This window comes from Hyperolius riggenbachi, chromosome 4 (assembly GCF_040937935.1).
Source record: "Hyperolius riggenbachi isolate aHypRig1 chromosome 4, aHypRig1.pri, whole genome shotgun sequence".
Taxonomy (NCBI): Eukaryota; Metazoa; Chordata; class Amphibia; order Anura; family Hyperoliidae; genus Hyperolius; species Hyperolius riggenbachi.
Window position 1 is genome coordinate 478,079,189 of NC_090649.1, and position 21,560 is coordinate 478,100,748.

Sequence of the window (21,560 nt, forward strand, 5' to 3'; positions counted from 1 at the left end):
TCGCAAACGCGTGTGTGAATGTATCCATAGGGATACATTAGTAGCAGCGCATTGCTGATCGCCGGCGATCAGCAAAGCGCTGAAAAGTCACCAACTGTGAACCAGAAGGGTAAGTTGTGAGTTCAGGTCCGCTTTAAAGTTCCCCTCTATCAAGGGAAAGAAAATTGAATCAAGCCCATAGAGAGCTAGACTACCTTATCCTAAGAAGCCCAAAGCTGCTCAGTGTTTTCGGGGTCCCTCCTGTTTCCTGGTCCTCTACTTCGGCTGGCCCTGTTAGTTGAAGAGCCTCTTGGAAGTCTCTCCCAGCGGTGATGAGCAGTCCAGAACTGTGCGTGCGCAGCAAAAGGAAGCCCTCCCCTTTCTGTGCGTGCGCAGCAAAAGGAAGCCCTTCCCTTTCGGTGCGTGCGCAGCAAGAGGAAGACCTTCCCTTTCTGTGCGTGCGCAGCAAAAGGAAGCCCTTCCCTTTCTGTGCGTGCGCAGCAAAAGGAAGCCCTTCCCTTTCTGTGCGTGCACAGCAAAAGGAAGCCCTCCCCTTTCTGTGCGTGCGCAGCAAAAGGAAGCCCTTCCCTTTCTGTGCGTGCGCGGCAAAAGGAAGCCCTCCCCTTTCTGTGCGTGCGCGGCAAAAGGAAGCCCTCCCCTTTCTGTGCGTGCGCGGCAAAAGGAAGCCCTCCCCTTTCTGTGCGTGCGCGGCAAAAGGAAGCCCTCCCCTTTCTGTGCGTGCGCGGCAAAAGGAAGCCCTCCCCTTTCTGTGCGTGCGCGGCAAAAGGAAGCCCTCCCCTTTCTGTGCGTGCGCGGCAAAAGGAAGCCCTCCCCTTTCTGTGCGTGCGCGGCAAAAGGAAGCCCTCCCCTTTCTGTGCGCGCGCGGCAAAAGGAAGCCCTCCCCTTTCTGTGCGTGCGCGGCAAAAGGAAGCCCTCCCCTTTCTGTGCGTGCGCGGCAAAAGGAAGCCCTCCCCTTTCTGTGCGCGCGCGGCAAAAGGAAGCCCTCCCCTTTCTGTGCGCGCGCGGCAAAAGGAAGCCTTCCCCTTTCTGTGCGTGCGCGGCAAAAGGAAGCCCTCCCCTTTCTGTGCGTGCGCGGCAAAAGGAAGCCCTCCCCTTTCTGTGCGTGCGCGGCAAAAGGAAGCCCTCCCCTTTCTGTGCGTGCGCGGCAAAAGGAAGCCCTCCCCTTTCTGTGCGTGCGCGGCAAAAGGAAGCCCTCCCCTTTCTGTGCGTGCGCGGCAAAAGGAAGCCCTCCCCTTTCTGTGCGTGCGCGGCAAAAGGAAGCCCTCCCCTTTCTGTGCGTGCGCGGCAAAAGGAAGCCCTCCCCTTTCTGTGCGTGCGCGGCAAAAGGAAGCCCTCCCCTTTCTGTGCGCGCGCGGCAAAAGGAAGCCCTCCCCTTTCTGTGCGCGCGCGGCAAAAGGAAGCCCTCCCCTTTCTGTGCGCGCGCGGCAAAAGGAAGCCCTCCCCTTTCTGTGCGCGCGCGGCAAAAGGAAGCCCTCCCCTTTCTGTGCGCGCGCGGCAAAAGGAAGCCCTTCCCTTTCGGTGCGTGCGCGGCAAGAGGAAGCCCTTCCCTTTCTGTGCGTGCGCAGCAAAAGGAAGCCCTTCCCTTTCTGTGCGTGCGCAGCAAAAGGAAGCCCTCCCCTTTCTGTGTGCGCGCAGCAAAAGGAAGCCCTCCCCTTTCTGTGCGCGCGCAGCAAAAGGAAGCCCTCCCCTTTCTGTGCGCGCGCAGCAAAAGGAAGCCCTCCCCTTTCTGTGCGTGCGCGGAAAAGGAAGCCCTCCCCTTTCTGTCCGTGCGCGGCAAAAGGAAGCCCTCCCCTTTCTGTGCGCGCGCGGCAAAAGGAAGCCCTCCCCTTTCTGTGCGCGCGCGGCAAAAGGAAGCCCTCCCCTTTCTGTGCGCGCGCGGCAAAAGGAAGCCCTCCCCTTTCTGTGCGCGCGCGGCAAAAGGAAGCCCTCCCCTTTCTGTGCGCGCGCGGCAAAAGGAAGCCCTCCCCTTTCTGTGCGCGCGCGGCAAAAGGAAGCCCTCCCCTTTCTGTGCGCGCTCGGCAAAAGGAAGCCCTCCCCTTTCTGTGCGCGCGCGGCAAAAGGAAGCCCTCCCCTTTCTGTGCGCGCGCGGCAAAAGGAAGCCCTCCCCTTTCTGTGCGCGCGCGGCAAAAGGAAGCCCTCCCCTTTCTGTGCGCGCGCGGCAAAAGGAAGCCCTCCCCTTTCTGTGCGCGCGCGGCAAAAGGAAGCCCTCCCCTTTCTGTGCGCGCGCGGCAAAAGGAAGCCCTCCCCTTTCTGTGCGCGCGCGGCAAAAGGAAGCCCTCCCCTTTCTGTGCGCGCGCGGCAAAAGGAAGCCCTCCCCTTTCTGTGCGCGCGCGGCAAAAGGAAGCCCTCCCCTTTCTGTGCGCGCGCGGCAAAAGGAAGCCCTCCCCTTTCTGTGCGCGCGCGGCAAAAGGAAGCCCTCCCCTTTCTGTGCGCGCGCGGCAAAAGGAAGCCCTCCCCTTTCTGTGCGCGCGCGGCAAAAGGAAGCCCTCCCCTTTCTGTGCGCGCGCGGCAAAAGGAAGCCCTCCCCTTTCTGTGCGTGCGCGGCAAAAGGAAGCCCTCCCCTTTCTGTGCGTGCGCGGCAAAAGGAAGCCCTCCCCTTTCTGTGCGTGCGCGGCAAAAGGAAGCCCTCCCCTTTCTGTGCGTGCGCGGCAAAAGGAAGCCCTCCCCTTTCTGTGCGTGCGCGGCAAAAGGAAGCCCTCCCCTTTCTGTGCGCGCGCGGCAAAAGGAAGCCCTCCCCTTTCTGTGCGCGCGCGGCAAAAGGAAGCCCTTCCCTTTCTGTGCGCGCGCGGCAAAAGGAAGCCCTTCCCTTTCTGTGCGCGCGCGGCAAAAGGAAGCCCTTCCCTTTCTGTGCGCGCGCGGCAAAAGGAAGCCCTCCCCTTTCTGTGCGCGCGCGGCAAAAGGAAGCCCTCCCCTTTCTGTGCGCGCGCGGCAAAAGGAAGCCCTCCCCTTTCTGTGCGCGCGCGGCAAAAGGAAGCCCTCCCCTTTCTGTGCGCGCGCGGCAAAAGGAAGCCCTCCCCTTTCTGTCCGTGCGCGGCAAAAGGAAGCCCTCCCCTTTCTGTCCGTGCGCGGCAAAAGGAAGCCCTCCCCTTTCTGTGCGCGCGCGGCAAAAGGAAGCCCTCCCCTTTCTGTGCGCGCGCGGCAAAAGGAAGCCCTCCCCTTTCTGTGCGCGCGCGGCAAAAGGAAGCCCTCCCCTTTCTGTGCGCGCGCGGCAAAAGGAAGCCCTCCCCTTTCTGTGCGCGCGCGGCAAAAGGAAGCCCTCCCCTTTCTGTGCGCGCGCGGCAAAAGGAAGCCCTCCCCTTTCTGTGCGCGCGCGGCAAAAGGAAGCCCTCCCCTTTCTGTGCGCGCGCGGCAAAAGGAAGCCCTCCCCTTTCTGTGCGCGCGCGGCAAAAGGAAGCCTTCCCCTTTCTGTGCGCGCGCGGCAAAAGGAAGCCCTCCCCTTTCTGTGCGCGCGCGGCAAAAGGAAGCCCTCCCCTTTCTGTGCGTGCGCGGCAAAAGGAAGCCCTCCCCTTTCTGTGCGTGCGCGGCAAAAGGAAGCCCTCCCCTTTCTGTGCGCGCGCGGCAAAAGGAAGCCCTCCCCTTTCTGTGCGCGCGCGGCAAAAGGAAGCCCTCCCCTTTCTGTGCGCGCGCGGCAAAAGGAAGCCCTCCCCTTTCTGTGCGCGCGCGGCAAAAGGAAGCCCTCCCCTTTCTGTGCGCGCGCGGCAAAAGGAAGCCCTCCCCTTTCTGTGCGCGCGCGGCAAAAGGAAGCCCTCCCCTTTCTGTGCGCGCGCGGCAAAAGGAAGCCCTTCCCTTTCTGTGCGCGCGCGGCAAAAGGAAGCCCTCCCCTTTCTGTGCGCGCGCGGCAAAAGGAAGCCCTCCCCTTTCTGTGCGCGCGCGGCAAAAGGAAGCCCTCCCCTTTCTGTGCGCGCGCGGCAAAAGGAAGCCCTCCCCTTTCTGTGCGCGCGCGGCAAAAGGAAGCCCTCCCCTTTCTGTGCGCGCGCGGCAAAAGGAAGCCCTCCCCTTTCTGTGCGCGCGCGGCAAAAGGAAGCCCTCCCCTTTCTGTGCGCGCGCGGCAAAAGGAAGCCCTCCCCTTTCTGTGCGCGCGCGGCAAAAGGAAGCCCTCCCCTTTCTGTGCGCGCGCGGCAAAAGGAAGCCCTCCCCTTTCTGTGCGCGCGCGGCAAAAGGAAGCCCTCCCCTTTCTGTGCGCGCGCGGCAAAAGGAAGCCCTCCCCTTTCTGTGCGCGCGCGGCAAAAGGAAGCCCTCCCCTTTCTGTGCGCGCGCGGCAAAAGGAAGCCCTCCCCTTTCTGTGCGCGCGCGGCAAAAGGAAGCCCTCCCCTTTCTGTGCGCGCGCGGCAAAAGGAAGCCCTCCCCTTTCTGTGCGCGCGCGGCAAAAGGAAGCCCTTCCCTCTCTGTGCGCGCGCGGCAAAAGGAAGCCCTCCCCTCTCTGTGTGTGCGCAGCAAATGGTAGCGCTTATGCACAAGAACTTTTAATCCCTGGAAATGTGCGGTTTGGTACTCGCTCATGCGATTGACATTGAAGAGCTGTTCCCTATGAGGTTTCCTCAAGTAGACTATCGCCGATTTCCAGGAGGTTGGTGAGAGAAGATTATTAGCGTATAGGAGAGACACCGAAGGCAGCGAGCAGCATCAGGCTTTTCAGAATAAGGTAATCTAGCCCTCCATAGGGTTGTCTGTGACCCATCGGCATATACCTATTTATGTACTGTACAAACCACTGGGTCACAGCATACAGGCACCCGCCCCGGTGGCAATGGAGACGAGGAGGGGTGGAGCCAGGCAGGCAGGCAGTGGCGGCTCCACAGACAAGGCTATAGTGACTCTGCCATGTGCTGCAGACATCTACAGCATGCCGTCCGGAATCGTACCGCAGTGCAATCTGGACGGCGAGCCATTGAAGTGATAGGCCCTTTTTCCCCACCCCTCTTATGCGGGGAATCGCTGCAGATGTGGCCTGGATACAGGCCCAGTGGAAGTCTGCCCTAATAGATCCCTCTCTGATCAGAGAGGGATCGACTTGATGGTCAAATCTGATAACCATCTATAAGTCATGTATGGCCACCTTAAAGGGATACTGTAGGGGGGTCGGGGAAAATGAGTTGAAGTTACCCGGGGCTTCTAATGGCCCCCCACAGACATCCTGTGCCTGCGTAGCCACTCACCGATGCTCCAGCCCCGTCTCCGGTTCACTTCTGGAATTTCTGACTTTAAAGTCAGAAAACCACTGCGCCTGCATTGCCGTGTCCTCGCTTCCCCTGATGTCACCAGGAGCACACGGTGCAGGCACAGACCATACTGGGCTTGTGCAATACTCTCCTGGTGACATCAGCGGGAGCGAGGATGCAGCTGCGCAGGCACAGTGGTTTTCAGACTTTAAAGTCTGAAATTCCAGAAGTGAACCGGAGGCGGGGCCGGAGCATCGGTGAGTGGCTGCGCGGGCACAGGATGTCTGTGGGGGACCATTAGAAGCCCTGGGTAAGTTCAACTCATTTTCCCCCGACCCCCCTACAGTATCCCTTTAAAATATACCTGACGTGACAGGGATATGGAGGCTGCCATATTTATTTTCTTTTAAACAATACCAGTTGCCCGGCATGCCTCCTGATCTGTTTGGCTGCAACACACACACACACACACACACACACACACACACACACACCACACATACACACCACCCCCCCCCCCCCCCCTACCCCCACCTGAAACAAGCATGCAGCTAATTCTGTCAGACTTCAGTCAGAAACATCTGATCTGTATTCTTGTTCAGGGTCTAAAGCTAAAGCAGAAGAGTGTCAGGACTGCCAGGTAACTGGAATTGAAGATAAATGTTGGCTTCTCACTTCAGTTGTGCTTTAAAGCCCTGTGCAGCCTTCCTGTCCCGCGCTGGTCCTCCACGTTCCTCTGTTCCCCGCCACCAGCTAGTTTCGGTTTGGTCGACTCGACAACTGTGCCTGCGCTTCCCGGGCCATGCGTATCCTTCTCCGCAAAAGCGTCTTGTGGTGTTAGCGCAGGACACTATTGTGGGCGGGAACACAATGAAAGATACGTGTGGCTTGCCGACAACTTGCAAGTCAGCTGCTGACAGCAGGGAAACGGAGGATCGTGGAGGAGCGGCGCGGGACAGGAAGGTTACAAGGGGCTGGCAGAAGCCCCAGGTAAATCCAACACTATCTGCCTGCCGCCTGCACCAACGTCTGCCTGGATTTTGACTACTCTCTGCCTGCCGCCTGCACCGACCTCTGCCTGGATTTTGACTACTCTCTGCCTGCCGCCTGCACTGACCTCTGCCTGGATTTTGACTACTCTCTGCCTGCCTTATTTGTACAGTTTCACAATCTTTTTAATTTTATTCATCAATGTAATTCAACAAATTTGTGTTCGTCTAGTCTTTTATTTATATGCAGAATTTCTACCAGGCTTGGTGAGTTATGACTTAAGAATTGAAGGCCTAAAATTCTTGAAAAAAAAATTACGAGTTTTGATAATTCCAGACAGAAATGAACCGCCAGGGAGGTTAACCACCCTGGCGTTCTATTAAGATCGCCAGGGCGGCTGCGGGAGGGTTTTTTTTAAATTAAAAAAAAACTATTTCATGCAGCCAACTGAAAGTTGGCTGCATGAAAGCCCACTAGAGGGTGCTCCGGAGGCGTTCTTCCGATCGCCTCCGGCGCCCAGAATAAACAAGGAAGGCCGCAATGAGCGGCCTTCCTTGTTTTGCTTAGATCGTCGCCATTGCGACGAGCGGAGTGACGTCATGGACGTCAGCTGACGTCAGCCGCCTCCGATCCAGCCCTTAGCGCTGGCCGGAACTTTTTGTTCCGGCTACGCTGGGCTCAGGCGGCTAGGGGGACCCTCTTTCGCCGCTGCTCGCGGCGAATCGCCGCAGAGCGGCGGCGATCGGGCAGCACACGCGGCTGGCAAAGTGCCGGCTGCGTGTGCTGCTCTTTATTTGAACAAAATCGGCCCAGCAGGGCCTGAGCGGCAGCCATCGGCGGTGATGGACGAGCTGAGCTCGTCCATACCGCTAAGATGGTTAAAGGATACGTCCAGGCGAAATAAAAATAAAAATCCACTTACCTGGGGCTTCCTCCAGCCCGTGGCAGCCGTCCTATGCCCTCGCTGTGGCTCCTGGTCTCCTCTGCTGCAGAAGCCGACCTCGTCGGGTCGGCTTCTTCTGCTTTCAAACGCGCGGCTCACGTGGTAGCGCTGACGTCATCAGGACTGTACTGCGCAGGAGACAGGGAGCTGCGGCAAGGGCACAGGACGGCTGCCAGGATCTGGAGGAAGCCCCAGGTAAGTGGATGTTTATTTAGCCTGGACGTATCCTTTAAGTCTTTGTTGTTTTAAGTAAGCTTTTTCTCTGATCAGGTGTGGTGTCATCTCTTTGCATCGTTTGTTTTGCAGATTTTTTTATTTTCCTTAGAAAAGCAGCTTTGAGGCCTTACAATGAGCTGGGTGGTGGAAGAGTGGAAGGAGGGCCTTCCCACAAGGACCCTGCAGAAAATCCGGGAGCTGGAAGACCAGTTGGATAAGCTGAAGAAGGAACGGCAGCAGCGGCAGTTTCAGCTGGAGTCTCTGGAGGCCGCCTTCCAGAAACAGAAACAAAAGGTGCGCGTTGCTAAATAAAGCTGCGTGCATTTAAAAAAAAATAAAATTGTGTGTACTAAAATGTCAGGGAGTCCAGGCCTTCCGCTCCCCATAACATGAACTGGGCCCATCCATGTAAAAAAGCTTGTGGAAATCACTGATGGACTGCCGCTGTGCTTGTGCTGCAGTTGTGGCTTGTGGTAATCACTGATGGACTGCCTCTGTGCTTGTGCTGCAGTTGTGGCTTGTGGTAATCACTGATGGGCTGCCGCTGTGCATGTGCTGCAGGTGTGGCTTGTGGTAATCACTGACGGGCTGCCGCTGTGCATGTGCTGTGGCTTGTGGTAATCACTGATGGGCTGCTGCTGTGCATGTGCTGCAGTTGTGGCTTGTGGTAATCACTGATGGACTGCCTCTGTGCTTGTGCTGCAGTTGTGGTTTGTGGTAATCACTGACGGGCTGCCGCTGTGCATGTGCTGTGGCTTGTGGTAATCACTGATGGGCTGCTGCTGTGCATGTGCTGCAGTTGTGGCTTGTGGTAATCACTGATGGACTGCCTCTGTGCTTGTGCTGCAGTTGTGGCTTGTGGTAATCACTGACGGGCTGCCGCTGTGCATGTGCTGTGGCTTGTGGTAATCACTGATGGGCTGCTGCTGTGCATGTGCTGCAGGTGTGGTTTGTGGTAATCACTGATGGGCTGCTGCTGTGCATGTGCTGCAGTTTTGGCTTGTGGTAATCACTGATGGACTGCCGCTGTGCATGTGCTGCAGGTGTGGCTTGTGGTAATCACTGATGGATGCTTCTGTGCATGTGCTGCAGTTGTGGCTTGTGGTAAAAACTGATGGACTGCCGCTGTGCATGTGCTGCAGTTGTGGCTTGTGGTAATCACTGATGGACTGCTCCTGTGCATGTGCTGCAGTTGTGGCTTGTGGTAATCACTGATGGACTGCCGCTGTGCATGTGCTGCAGTTGTGGCTTGTGGTAATCACTGATGGACTGCCGCTGTGCATGTGCTGCAGTTGTGGCTATCACTGATGGACTGCCTCTGTGCATGTGCTGCAGGTGTGGCTTGTGGTAATCACTGATGGGCTGCCTCTGTGCGTGTACTGCAGCTGTGGCTTGTGGTAATCACTGATGGACTGCCGCTGGGCATGTGCTGCAGTTGTGGCTTGTGGTAATCACTGATGGACTGCCGCTGTGCATGTGCTGCAGTTGTGGCTTGTGGTAATCACTGATGGACTGCTCCTGTGCATGTGCTGCAGTTGTGGTAATCACTGATGGACTGCCGCTGTGCATGTGCTGCAGTTGTGGCTTGTGGTAATCACTGATGGACTGCCGCTGTGCATGTGCTGCAGTTGTGGCTTGTGGTAATCACTAAAGGGCTGTCGCTGTGCATGTGCTGCAGTTGTGGCTTGTGGTAATCACTGATGGACTGCCGCTGTGCATGTGCTGCAGGTGCGGCTTGTGGTAATCACTGATGGGCTGCCGCTGTGCATGTGCTGCAGTTGTGGCTTGTGGTAATCACTGATGGACTGCCGCTGTGCATGTGCTGCAGTTGTGGCTTGTGGTAATCACTGATGGGCTGCCGCTGTGCATGTGCTGCAGTTGTGGCTTGTGGAAATCACTGATGGACTGCCGCTGTGCTTGTGCTGCAGTTGTGGCTTGTGGTAATCACTGATGGAAGCTTCTGTGCATGTGCTGCAGTTGTGGCTTGTGGTAATCACTGATGAACTGCCGCTGTGCATGTGCTGCAGTTGTGGCTTGTGGTAATCACTGATGGACTGCCGCTGTGCATGTGCTGCAGTTGTGGCTTGTGGTAATCACTGATGGACTGCCGCTGTACATGTGCTGCAGCTGTGCCTTGTGGTAATCACTGATGGACTGCCGCTGTGTATGTGCTGCAGGTGTGGCTTGTGGTAATCACTAATGGGCTGCCGCTGTGCATGTGCTGCAGTTGTGGCTTGTGGTAATCACTGATGGGCTGCCGCTGTGCATGTGCTGCAGGTGTGGCTTGTGGTAATCACTGATGGGCTGCCGCTGTGCATGTGCTGCAGTTGTGGCTTGTGGTAATCACTGATGGGCTGCCGCTGTGCATGTGCTGTAGTTTTGGCTTGTGGTAATCACTGATGGACTGCCGCTGTGCATGTGCTGCAGTTGTGGCTTGTGGTAATCACTGATGGACTGCCGCTGTGCATGTGCTGCAGTTGTGGCTTGTGGTAATCACTGATGGATGCTGCTGTGCATGTCCTGCAGTTGTGGCTTGTGGTAATCACTGATGGACTGCTGCTGTGCATGTGCTGCAGTTGTGGCTTGTGGTAATCACTGATGGATTGCTGCTGTGCATGTGCTGCAGTTGTGGCTTGTGGTAATCACTGATGGACTGCCGCTGTGCATGTGCTGCAGGTGTGGTTTGTGGTAATCACTGACGGGCTGCCGTTGTGCATGTGCTGCAGTTGTGGCATGTGGTAATCACTGATGGACTGCCGCTGTGCATGTGCTGCAGCTGTGGCTTGTGGTAATCACTGATGGACTGCCGCTGTGCATGTGCTGCAGTTGTGGTGTGTGGTAATCACTGATGGACTGCCGCTGTGCATGTGCTGCAGTTGTGGCTTGTGGTAATCACTGATGGGATGCCGCTGTGCATGTGCTGCAGTTGTGGCTTGTGGTAATCACTGATGGACTGCCGCTGTGCATGTGCTGCAGGTGTGGCTTGTGGTAATCACTGGTGGGCTGCCGCTGTGCATGTGCTGCAGGTGTGGCTTGTGGTAATCACTGGTGGGCTGCCGCTGTGCATGTGCTGCAGTTGTGGCTTGTGGTAATCACTGATGGGCTGCCGCTGTGCATGTGCTGCAGTTGTGGCTTGTGGTAATCACTGATGGACTGCCGCTGTGCATGTGCTGCAGCTGTGGCTTGTGGTAATCACTGATGGACTGCCGCTGTGCATGTGCTGCAGTTGTGGTGTGTGGTAATCACTGATGGACTGCCGCTGTGCATGTGCTGCAGTTGTGGCTTGTGGTAATCACTGATGGGATGCCGCTGTGCATGTGCTGCAGTTGTGGCTTGTGGTAATCACTGATGGACTGCCGCTGTGCATGTGCTGCAGGTGTGGCTTGTGGTAATCACTGGTGGACTGCTGCTGTGCATGTGCTGCAGTTGTGATAATCACTGATGGACTGCCGCTGTGCATGAGCTGCAGTTGTGGCTTGTGGTAATCACTGATGGGCTGCCGCTGTGCATGTGCTGCAGTTGTGGCTTGTGGTAATCACTGATGGACTGCCGCTGTGCATGTGCTGCAGTTGTGGCTTGTGGTAATCACTGATGGATGCTGCTGTGCATGTGCTGCAGTTTTGGCTTGTGGTAATCACTGATGGGCTGCTGCTGTGCATGTGCTGCAGTTGTGGCTTGTGGTAATCACTGATGGACTGCCGCTGTGCATGTGCTGCAGTTGTGGCTTGTGGTAATCACTGATGGACTGCCTCTGTGCATGTGCTGCAGTTGTGGCTTGTGGTAATCACTGATGGATGCTTCTGTGCATGTGCTGCAGTTGTGGCTTGTGGTAATCACTGATGGATGCTTCTGTGCATGTGCTGCAGTTGTGGCTTTTGGTAATCACTGATGAATGCTGCTGTGCATGTGCTGCAGTTGTGGCTTGTGGTAATCACTGATGGACTGCCGCTGTGCATGTGCTGCAGGTGTGGCTTGTGGTAATCACTGATGAGCTGCCGCTGGGCATGTGCGGCAGTTGTTGTGGCTTGTGGTAATCACTGATGGGCTGCCGCTGTGCATGTGCTGCAGGTGTGGTTTGTGGTAATCACTGACGGGCTGCCGCTGTGCATGTGCTACAGTTGTGGCTTGTGGTAATCACTGATGGACTGCCGCTGTGCATGTGCTGCAGTTGTGGCTTGTGGTAATCACTGACGGGCTGCCGCTGTGCATGTGCTGCAGCTGTGGCTTGTGGTAATCTCTGATGGACTGCCGCTGTGCATGTGCTGCAGTTGTGGTGTGTGGTAATCACTGATGGACTGCCGCTGTGCATGTGCTGCAGTTGTGGCTTGTGGTAATCACTGATGGGATGCTGCTGTGCATGTGCTGCAGTTGTGGCTTGTGGTAATCACTGATGGACTGCCGCTGTGCATGTGCTGCAGGTGTGGCTTGTGGTAATCACTGGTGGGCTGCCGCTGTGCATGTGCTGCAGGTGTGGTTTGTGGTAATCACTGACGGGCTGCCGCTGTGCATGTGCTGCAGTTGTGGCTTGTGGTAATCACTGGTGGGCTGCCGCTGTGCATGTGCTGCAGTTGTGGCATGTGGTAATCACTGATGGGCTGCTGCTGTGCATGTGCTGCAGTTGTGGCTTGTGGTAATCACTGATGGGCTGCCGCTGTGCATGTGCTGTAGTTTTGGCTTGTGGTAATCACTGATGGGATGCCGCTGTGCATGTGCTGCAGTTGTGGCTTGTGGTAATCACTGATGGACTGCCGCTGTGCATGTGCTGCAGGTGTGGCTTGTGGTAATCACTGGTGGGCTGCCGCTGTGCATGTGCTGCAGTTGTGGCTTGTGGTAATCACTGATGGACTGCCGCTGTGCATGTGCTGTAGTTTTGGCTTGTGGTAATCACTGATGGGCTGCCACTGTGCATGTGCTGCAGGTGCGGCTTGTGGTAATCACTGATGGGCTGCCGCTGTGCATGTGCTGCAGTTGTGGCTTGTGGTAATCACTGATGGGCTGCCGCTGTGCATGTGCTGCAGTTGTGGCTTGTGGTAATCACTGATGGATGCTGCTGTGCATGTGCTGCAGTTGTGGCTTGTGGTAATCACTGATGGACTGCCGCTGTGCATGTGTTGCAGTTGTGGCTTGTAATCACTGATGGGCTGCCGCTGTGCATGTGCTGTAGTTTTGGCTTGTGGTAATCACTGATGGACTGCTGCTGTGCATGTGCTGCAGGTGTGGCTTGTGGTAATCACTGATGGACTGCCGCTGTGCATGTGCTGCAGGTGCGGCTTGTGGTAATCACTGATGGGCTGCCGCTGTGCATGTGCTGCAGTTGTGGCTTGTGGTAATCACTGATGGGCTGCCGCTGTGCATGTGCTGCAGGTGCGGCTTGTGGTAATCACTGATGGACTGCTCCTGTGCATGTGCTGCAGTTGTGCTTGTGGTAATCACTGATGGACTGCCGCTGTGCATGTGCTGCAGTTGTGGCTTGTGGTAATCACTGATGGACTGCCGCTGTGCATGTGCTGCAGGTGCGGCTTGTGGTAATCACTGATGGGTTGCCGCTGTGCATGTGCTGCAGTTGTGGCTTGTGGTAATCACTGATGGGCTGCCGCTGTGCATGTGCTGCAGTTGTGGCTTGTGGAAATCACTGATGGGCTGCCGCTGTGCATGTGCTGCAGTTGTGGCTTGTGGTAATCACTGATGGATGCTGCTGTGCATGTGCTGCATTTGTAGCTTGTGGTAATCACTGATGGACTGCCGCTGTGCATGTGCTGCAGGTGCGGCTTGTGGTAATCACTGATGGGCTGTTGCTGTGCATGTGCTGCAGCTGTGGCTAGTGGTAATCACTGATGGGCTGCCGCTGTGCATGTGCTGCAGTTCTGGCTTGTGGTAATCACTGATGGGATGCCGCTATGCATGTGCTGCAGGTGCGGCTTGTGGTAATCACTGATGGATGCTGCTGTGCATGTGCTGCAGGTGTGGCTTGTGGTAATCACTGATGGGCTGCCGCTGTGCATGTGCTGCAGCTGTGGCTTGTGGTAATCACTGATGGGCTGCTGCTGTGCATGTGCTGCAGTTGTGGCTTGTGGAAATCACTGATGGGCTGCCGCTGTGCATGTGCTGCAGTTGTGGCTTGTGGTAATCACTGATGGATGCTGCTGTGCATGTGCTGCAGTTGTGGCTTGTGGAAATCACTGATGAGCTGCCGCTGTGCATGTGCTGCAGGTGTGGCTTGTGGTAATCACTGATGGACTGCCGCTGTGCATGTGCTGCAGTTGTAGCTTGTGGTAATCACTGATGGACTGCCGCTGTGCATGTGCTGCAGGTGTGGCTTGTGGTAATCACTGATGGGCTGCCGCTGTGCATGTGCTGCAGCTGTGGCTTGTGGTGATCACTGATGGATGCTGCTGTGCATGTGCTGCAGTTGTAGCTTGTGGTAATCACTGATGGACTGCCGCTGTGCATATGCTGCAGGTGTGGCTTGTGGTAATCACTGATGGGCTGCTGCTGTGCATGTGCTGCAGTTGTGGTGTGTGGTAATCACTGATGGGATGCCGCTGTGCATGTGCTGCAGGTGTGGCTTGTGGTAATCACTGATGGACTGTCGCTGTGCATGTGCTGCAGTTGTGGCTTGTGGTAATCACTGATGGGCTGCCGCTGTGCATGTGCTGCAGCTGTGGCTTGTGGTGATCACTGATGGATGCTGCTGTGCATGTGCTGCAGTTGTAGCTTGTGGTAATCACTGATGGACTGCTGCTGTGCATGTGCTGCAGCTGTGGCTTGTGGTGATCACTGATGGATGCTGCTGTGCATGTGCTGCAGCTGTTGCTTGTGGTAATCACTGATGGGCTGCTGCTGTGCATGTGCTGTAGGTGTGGCTTGTGGTAATCACTGATGGACTGCTGCTGTGCATGTGCTGCAGGTGTGGCTTGTGGTGATCACTGATGGGCTGCTGCTGTGCATGTGCTGTAGGTGTGGCTTGTGGTGATCACTGATGGATGCTGCTGTGCATGTGCTGTAGGTGTGGCTTGTGGTAATCACTGATGGGCTGCTCCTGTGCATGTGCTGCAGTTGTGGCTTGTGGTAATCACTGATGGACTGCCGCTGTGCATGTGCTGCAGTTGTGGCTTGTGGTAATCACTGATGGGCTGCCGCTGTGCATGTGCTGCAGGTGCGGCTTGTGGTAATCACTGATGGGTTGCCGCTGTGCATGTGCTGCAGTTGTGGCTTGTGGTAATCACTGATGGGCTGCTGCTGTGCATGTGCTGCAGTTGTGGCTTGTGGTAATCACTGATGGATGCTGCTGTGCATGTGCTGCAGTTGTAGCTTGTGGTAATCACTGATGGACTGCCGCTGTGCATGTGCTGCAGGTGCGGCTTGTGGTAATCACTGATGGGCTGCTGCTGTGCATGTGCTGCAGTTGTGGCTTGTGGTAATCACTGATGGACTGTCACTGTGCATGTGCTGCAGCTGTGGCTAGTGGTAATCACTGATGGGCTGCCGCTGTGCATGTGCTGCAGTTGTGGCAATCCCTGATGGACTGCCGCTGTGCATGTGCTGCAGCTGTGGCTAGTGGTAATCACTGATGGGCTGCCGCTGTGCATGTGCTGCAGTTGTGGCTTGTGGTGATCACTGATGGATGCTGCTGTGCATGTGCTGCAGTTGTAGCTTGTGGTAATCACTGATGGACTGCCGCTGTGCATGTGCTGCAGTTGTGGCTTGTGGTGATCACTGATGGATGCTTCTGTGCATGTGCCACAGGTGCGGCTTGTGGTAATCACTGATGGGCTGCCGCTGTGCATGTGCTGCAGTTGTGGCAATCCCTGATGGACTGCCGCTGTGCATGTGCTGCAGCTGTGGCTAGTGGTAATCACTGATGGGCTGCCGCTGTGCATGTGCTGTAGTTTTGGCTTGTGGTAATCACTGATGGGCTGCCGCTGTGCATGTGCTGCAGTTCTGGCTTGTGGTAATCACTGATGGGCTGCCGCTGTGCATGTGCTGCAGGTGCGGCTTGTGGTAATCACTGATGGATGCTGCTGTGCATGTGCTGCAGGTGTGGCTTGTGGTAATCACTGATGGACTGACGCTGTGCATGTGCTGCAGTTGTGGCTTGTGGTAATCACTGATGGACTGCTGCTGTGCATGTGCTGCAGGTGTGGCTTGTGGTAATCACTGATGGGCTGCCGCTGTGCATGTGCTGCAGCTGTGGCTTGTGGTAATCACTGATGGGCTGCTGCTGTGCATGTGCTGCAGTTGTGGCTTGTGGTAATCACTGATGGGCTGTCGCTGTGCATGTGCTGCAGTTGTGGCTTGTGGTAATCACTGATAAACTGACGCTGTGCATGTGCTGCAGTTGTGGCTTGTGGTAATCACTGATGGACTGACGCCGTGCATGTGCTGCAGTTGTGGCTTGTGGTAATCACTGATGGACTGCCGCTGCTCATGTGCTGCAGGTGTGGCTTGTGGTAATCGCTGATGGACTGACGCCGTGCATGTGCTGCAGTTGTGGCTTGTGGTAATCGCTGATGGACTGCTGCTGTGCATGTGCTGCAGTTGTGGCTTGTGGTAATCACTGATGGACGGCCGCTGTGCATGTGCTGCAGGTGTGGCTTGTGGTAACCACTGATGGACTGCCGCTGTGCATGTGCTGCGGTGGTGGCTTGTGGTAATCAGCGATGGACTGCCGCTGTGCCTGTGCTGCAGGCGTGGCTCACTTTTCTCTCCAATTATCTCACTTCTAAAGTAAACTTGAAATGGGTCAGGAGAGAAAATGTATACATACCTGGTGCTTCATCCATCCCCACCGGCCTGATCCCCTTCCCCTCGACATCCTCGGCCGCCTCTCCATTGTCCGCAATCTGCTCCGGTAAGTCCCTCTATTTGTGGCCTCCATCGCACTCCCGCTGCTGGGAGCGCTCTGCACCGACTGGATAACTTACTGGGGCTGATTGCGGGCGAACGGAGAGGCCATAGAGGACGTCAAGGGAGTGATCAGGCCAGAGGGGGCGCCAGTTATGCCCCAACTCAGGTACACTTTAAAGTGTAACTGTCGTTCAACAAATCAAGAATCAATTCTTTATTTTTATCTGGTAAACAAGTAATAAGGTTGCTAACCAGGCAATCCAAAAGATAAAATTCTTCCAACACCCCCCCCCCCCCCCCCCCCTGAACCCTCCCTCCCTTTTTTTTTTCTGTAGAAAAATCACTATGCAATACATATGTTATGTAAGTAGAGCAAGTATTTATCTACTTATATATGTGTTTTGGTTTTTCTCTGAGATAGTATAGCTGACAGCTCCTCTTTAAGCATATGGCGCTGTGAGACTCGGCGGTAACGCTCTGTGTATTTTGGCTGGAACAGGTGGAGAGTGAGAAGGGAGAAGTGACGGCGTTGAAGAGAGAGAATAAGAGCCTGATAGAGTGCTGTGACAGCCAGGAGAAGACCAGGCAGAGAATGGCCCACGAGCAGCAGATGAAGGACACTCAGATCAGCCTCCTGGAGGGACAGCTACTCGCCAGCAAGAGTCAGATCGAAAAACTGGAATCAGAGCTGAAGAAGTAAGCTGGGGCGTGTTTGGCTGTAAATATTAGTTATAGGGATATTGTATAACACATGCTGTTTCATAAGTTTTTAACAGTGAAATTTAAAGAGGAACTTCAGCCTAAACAAACATACTGTCACTAAGTTACATCAGTTATGTTAATTAAAAAATAGCTAGGTAATCTCTGACCCACCCTGTTTTAAAAGAACAGGCAAATGTTTGTGATTTCATGGGGGCAGCCATCTTTTTCACGGGACAGCCATCTTTTTTGGTCGAAAGGAGGTGACAGGGAGCATGAGACAGTTCAAGCTGTCCTGTGTCCTGATCACCCCTCCTAGCTGCGCAACGAGAACAACATCAGAAATCCCATCATGGTTTGCACAGCATCAGGGGAAAAATGCCCGGGCAGATTTATTTGATGGGGTGGAGCTTAGCTTCTATGCAGCTAAAAATGAGGCTTGGGTAAGGGAAAGTTCTGAAACTGTGAAACAAAACACCAAGCCTTTTCAGTGCTGCTGAGGTGATTTTTAGTCTGGAGGTTCACTTTAAAGTGATTGTGATTGGAAGAGTAAAGAGTCGGCACTACAGCATTACGTTGCGCCGTCAGCGAGGAGGGCACGGCAGAGTACACACACCTTCCACAAACTTTGGTGTTGTCAGCGTGCTCTGATTAAGACAGATCAATGAGGTATGATGGGAGAAAGGAAGGAGAATCGACACTGCTGCTATTACTTTTATTCCAGAGTGCAGTACAATTCAATATCCGTTATGCAATAAAGCAAATCTTCAGAGTGACATATCACAAAGATCAATCAGGGATATATTGTGAAGACATACCATGCTGGGAAGGTGGTGCAAAGATGGTGGGTGCTGGGTACAGATAGCCTTACGGCCGTTTCACGCCAAAAGCGCCTCTGCGGAGGCTGCTCTTCAAGAGCCCGAGTGCTCCCACAGATGGGTGGAGTGGCCCGTCTTTGGGAGCACTCTAAGACTTTAGAAACCTCGGGCAGGTAACAGCCTCCAACCCATTGGTCGGAGACGGCTAACGGGGGAGCCAGCGGTGGAACGCGGGGACCGTAGGAGGAACGGGAAGGCTCTATAGGACCCAGAGCCTTCCCTCTCCTTAGGTGGTAATCACTGATGGGCTGCCGCTGTGCATTTTTTTTTTTTTAAATCTATTTCCTGCTCTAAGAAGCCCAGTTCTCTGCTAGGAAAGTGTTTTATGGTTGTAATTCCTTGTCAGTGAGGGACGCTATAGTCAGTATAGGAGAAAAACTGCATAGCTGAACATTAACTCTTTCAGGCAGAGAATGAAAAACAACACAGTATATACAGTGGGTTGCAAAAGTATTCGGCCCCCTTGAAGTTTACCACATTTTGTCACATTACTGCCACAAACCTGAATCAATGTTATTGGAATTCCACGTGAAAGATCAACACAAAGTGGTGTACACGTGAGAAGTGGAACGAAAATCATACATGATTCCAAACATTTTTTACAAATAAATAACTGCAAAGTGGTGTGTGCATAATTATTCGGCCCCCTTTGATCTAAGTGCAGTCAGTTACCTATAGACATTGCCTGATGAGTGCTAATGACTAAATAGAGTGCACCTGTGTGCAATCTAATGTCAGTACAAATACAGCTGCTCTGTGAGGGCCTCAGAGGTTGTCTAAGACAATATTGGGAGCAACAACACCGTGAAGTCCAAAGAACACACAAGTCAGGTCAGGGATAAAGTTATTGAGAAATTTAAAGCAGGCTTAGGCTACAAAAAGATTTCCAAAGCCTTGAACATCCCACGGAGCACTGTTCAAGCGATCATTCAGAAATGGAAGGAGTATGGCACAACTGTAAACCTACCAAGACAAGGCCGTCCACCTAAAATTACAGGCCGAACAAGGAGAGCGCTGATCAGAAATGCAGTCAAGAGGCCCATGGTGACTCTGGACGAGCTGCAGAGATCTACAGCTCAGGTGGGGGAATCTGTCCATAGGACAACTATTAGTCCTGCACTGTACAAAGTTGGCCTTTATGGAAGAGTGGCAAGAAGAAAGGCATTGTTAACAGAAAGCATAAGAAGTCCCGTTTGCAGTTTGCCACAAGCCATGTGGGGGACACAGCAACCATGTGGAAGAAGGTGCTCTGGTTAGATAAGACCAAAATGGAACTTTTTGACCAAAATGCTATGTGTGGCAGAAAACTAACACTGCACATCACTCTGAACACACCATCCCCACTGTCAAATATGGTGGTGGCAGCATCATGCTCGGGGTGTGCATCTCTTCAGCAGGGACAGGGAAGCTGGTCAGAGTTGATGGGAAGATGGATGGAGCCAAATACAGGGCAAACTTGGAAGAAAACCTCTTGGAGTCTGCAAAAGACTTGAGACTGGGGCGGAGGTTCACCTTCCAGCAGGACAATGACCCTAAACATAAAGCCAGGGCAACAATGGAATGGTTTAAAACAAAACATATCCATGTGTTAGAATGGCCCAGTCAAAGTCCAGATCTAAATCCAATCGAGAATCTGTGGCAAGATCTGAAAACTGCTGTTCACAAATGCTGTCCATCTAATCTGACTGAGCTGGAGCTGTTTTGCAAAGAAGAATGGGCAAGGATTTCAGTCTCTAGATGTGCAAAGCTGGTAGAGACTTACCCTAAAAGACTGGCAGCTGTAACTGCAGCAAAAGGTGGTTCTACAAAGTATTGACTCAGGGGGCCGAATAATTACGCACACCCCACTTTGCAGTTATTTATTTGTAAAAAATGTTTGGAATGATGTATGATTTTCGTTCCACTTCTCACATGTACACCACTTTGTATTGGTCTTTCACGTGGAATTCCAATAACATTGATTCATGTTTGTGGCAGTAATATGACAACATGTGGAAAACTTCAAGGGGGCTGAATACTTTTGCAACCCACTGTATGTGTGCTTGGCACTGTACATACAGTATTTGTCTCTCTCATCATGTCATTAAGGTTCCCTTTAACTTAGCCTGACATTAAAGTGTACCTCAGGCAAAGCTAAGAGTTAGACAGATACTTGTCTAAGAGAATTCCTGGCAAATTTTGATTTAAAGTGTCTTTTATTCAACCAGCAAGTAATTTTCTTTATGGGAAATGACATAGGTGTCTCCCAAAAGATAAGACGATGTACAAGAGGCATTATTGTGGAAAAATAAAAACATTTCTCCGCTTTTATTTACATTTGCATAGCAGAATATTAACTCTTTCAGGCAGAGAATTAAAAAGGATTTTCTGTTGATCATTGAGAAGGGTGTGAATAATTTTGGACGGGACACTATTTGCTCAAATGTCAATAAAAGCTGAGAAATGTTGTTTCCACAATAATGCCTCTTGTACATCGTCTTATTATCTTTTGGGAGACGTCTGTCATTTCCCATCAAAAATTACTTGCTGGTTGAATAAAAGTAACTTTTTTAAAGAGAACCCGAGGTGGATCTTCAGGGAGCAGATGGGACACAGAGGCATGTTCTCTGCCTCATGACATGCCTTTATGTCTTTATGTCCACCCCCAACCTCTGTCCCCCCCCCCCCCCCCGCCACACTATAGCCCCCGAGCTCGGAGGTAGACGCAGGGGAGAGGAATGCCCTGTTAAAAGCGCCCGCCCAGGGAGTTCCTACAGGGTTTTCTATGCTGCCATTGGGCAGCTCTCTCCCTGGCCACACCTCCTGCCCCTCCCTGCACGCTACGAGAGAGACAGTCTCTCAGTGCAGCGTTGTGACCTATAGGTCACCAAAGTGAAAGGTGGCCTTTGCGGCCCTCAGTAGCGGTGGTTATTGCGGCTACCTCATCCGCTCAGCCCTGTGGATCAGGTAGCCTACTAATTTTTTTATTTTTTTGCCCACCTTGGGCTCTCTTTAAGTCAAGATTTTTAGGGGTTTGAATAATTATGGGCAGCACTGTAGATGCCAGCAGTTGTTTGACTTGTTTTGATTGTTTCCTTATCGTTTCCTGATCTAGATACAAGAGTGAGTTTGAGAGGAGTCAGCAGTCATTTACTGCCATGGACCTGTCTCTGTGCGGCACGCCCCAGAAAAGCCTCCCTCCCCCCTTTACTCCTGCGAAGCATTCTGGTAAGGGCTGCTCTGTGTACTTCAGTAACCTCTACAGTGTTCTCTCCAGGCTCTTTTAGCCGGGCGCTCCACCCGGCTAGTTTTGATGAGCACCCGGCTGTCATCGGCTCTCCTCCTCCTCTGCTACAAGGAGAGTTGCACACAGAAGTACCAGCCCTGCATTCTCTCATATTGCCCCACCCGGCTACTTTTTCATGCCACCCGGCTGGAAAAAAATTCTGGGGAGAACACTGATCTAGAATAGTGGGCAGCACGGTGGCGCAGTGGTTAGCGCACTCGCCTTGCAGCGATGGGTCCCCAGCTCAAATCCCAGCCAGGGCACTATCTGCACAGAGCTTGTATGCTATCTCCGTGTCTGTGTGGGGTTCCTCCAGGCCAGCCTTGCTCAACCTTTTTACCCTGGAGGAACCCTGCAAATAACTTTTGGATCTCGAGGAACCCCTGCAAACAATTTTTGGATCTCGAGGAACCCCTGCATTTATTTTGCAGGAGGCATGGTCTTTAAAAGTATTTGTGGCTGTTTATTTTACTACTCCCTATTACACTGCCACTCATACTATCTCCTGAGCCCCCAATTTAGTGCTTCTTGTTACAGTACCCCCTATTATAATGTGCTCTATT

At 53.7% G+C, this 21,560-nt stretch overlaps 1 protein-coding gene across 2 annotated transcripts in view; it reads left to right on the top strand.

The window, feature by feature from the left end:
* The window catches only part of CENPF (centromere protein F), a 93,881-nt gene that overhangs the window by 3,238 nt on the left and 69,083 nt on the right, over nucleotides 1–21,560 (top strand). For both annotated transcript variants that reach the window (XM_068232961.1, XM_068232962.1), the window contains exons 2-4: nucleotides 7,399–7,602; nucleotides 16,655–16,851; nucleotides 20,827–20,939. In XM_068232961.1, coding sequence (XP_068089062.1) covers nucleotides 7,441–7,602; nucleotides 16,655–16,851; nucleotides 20,827–20,939 — 472 coding nt within the window. In that variant the 5' untranslated portion in view covers nucleotides 7,399–7,440. The remainder of the gene's footprint in view (nucleotides 1–7,398; nucleotides 7,603–16,654; nucleotides 16,852–20,826; nucleotides 20,940–21,560) is intronic.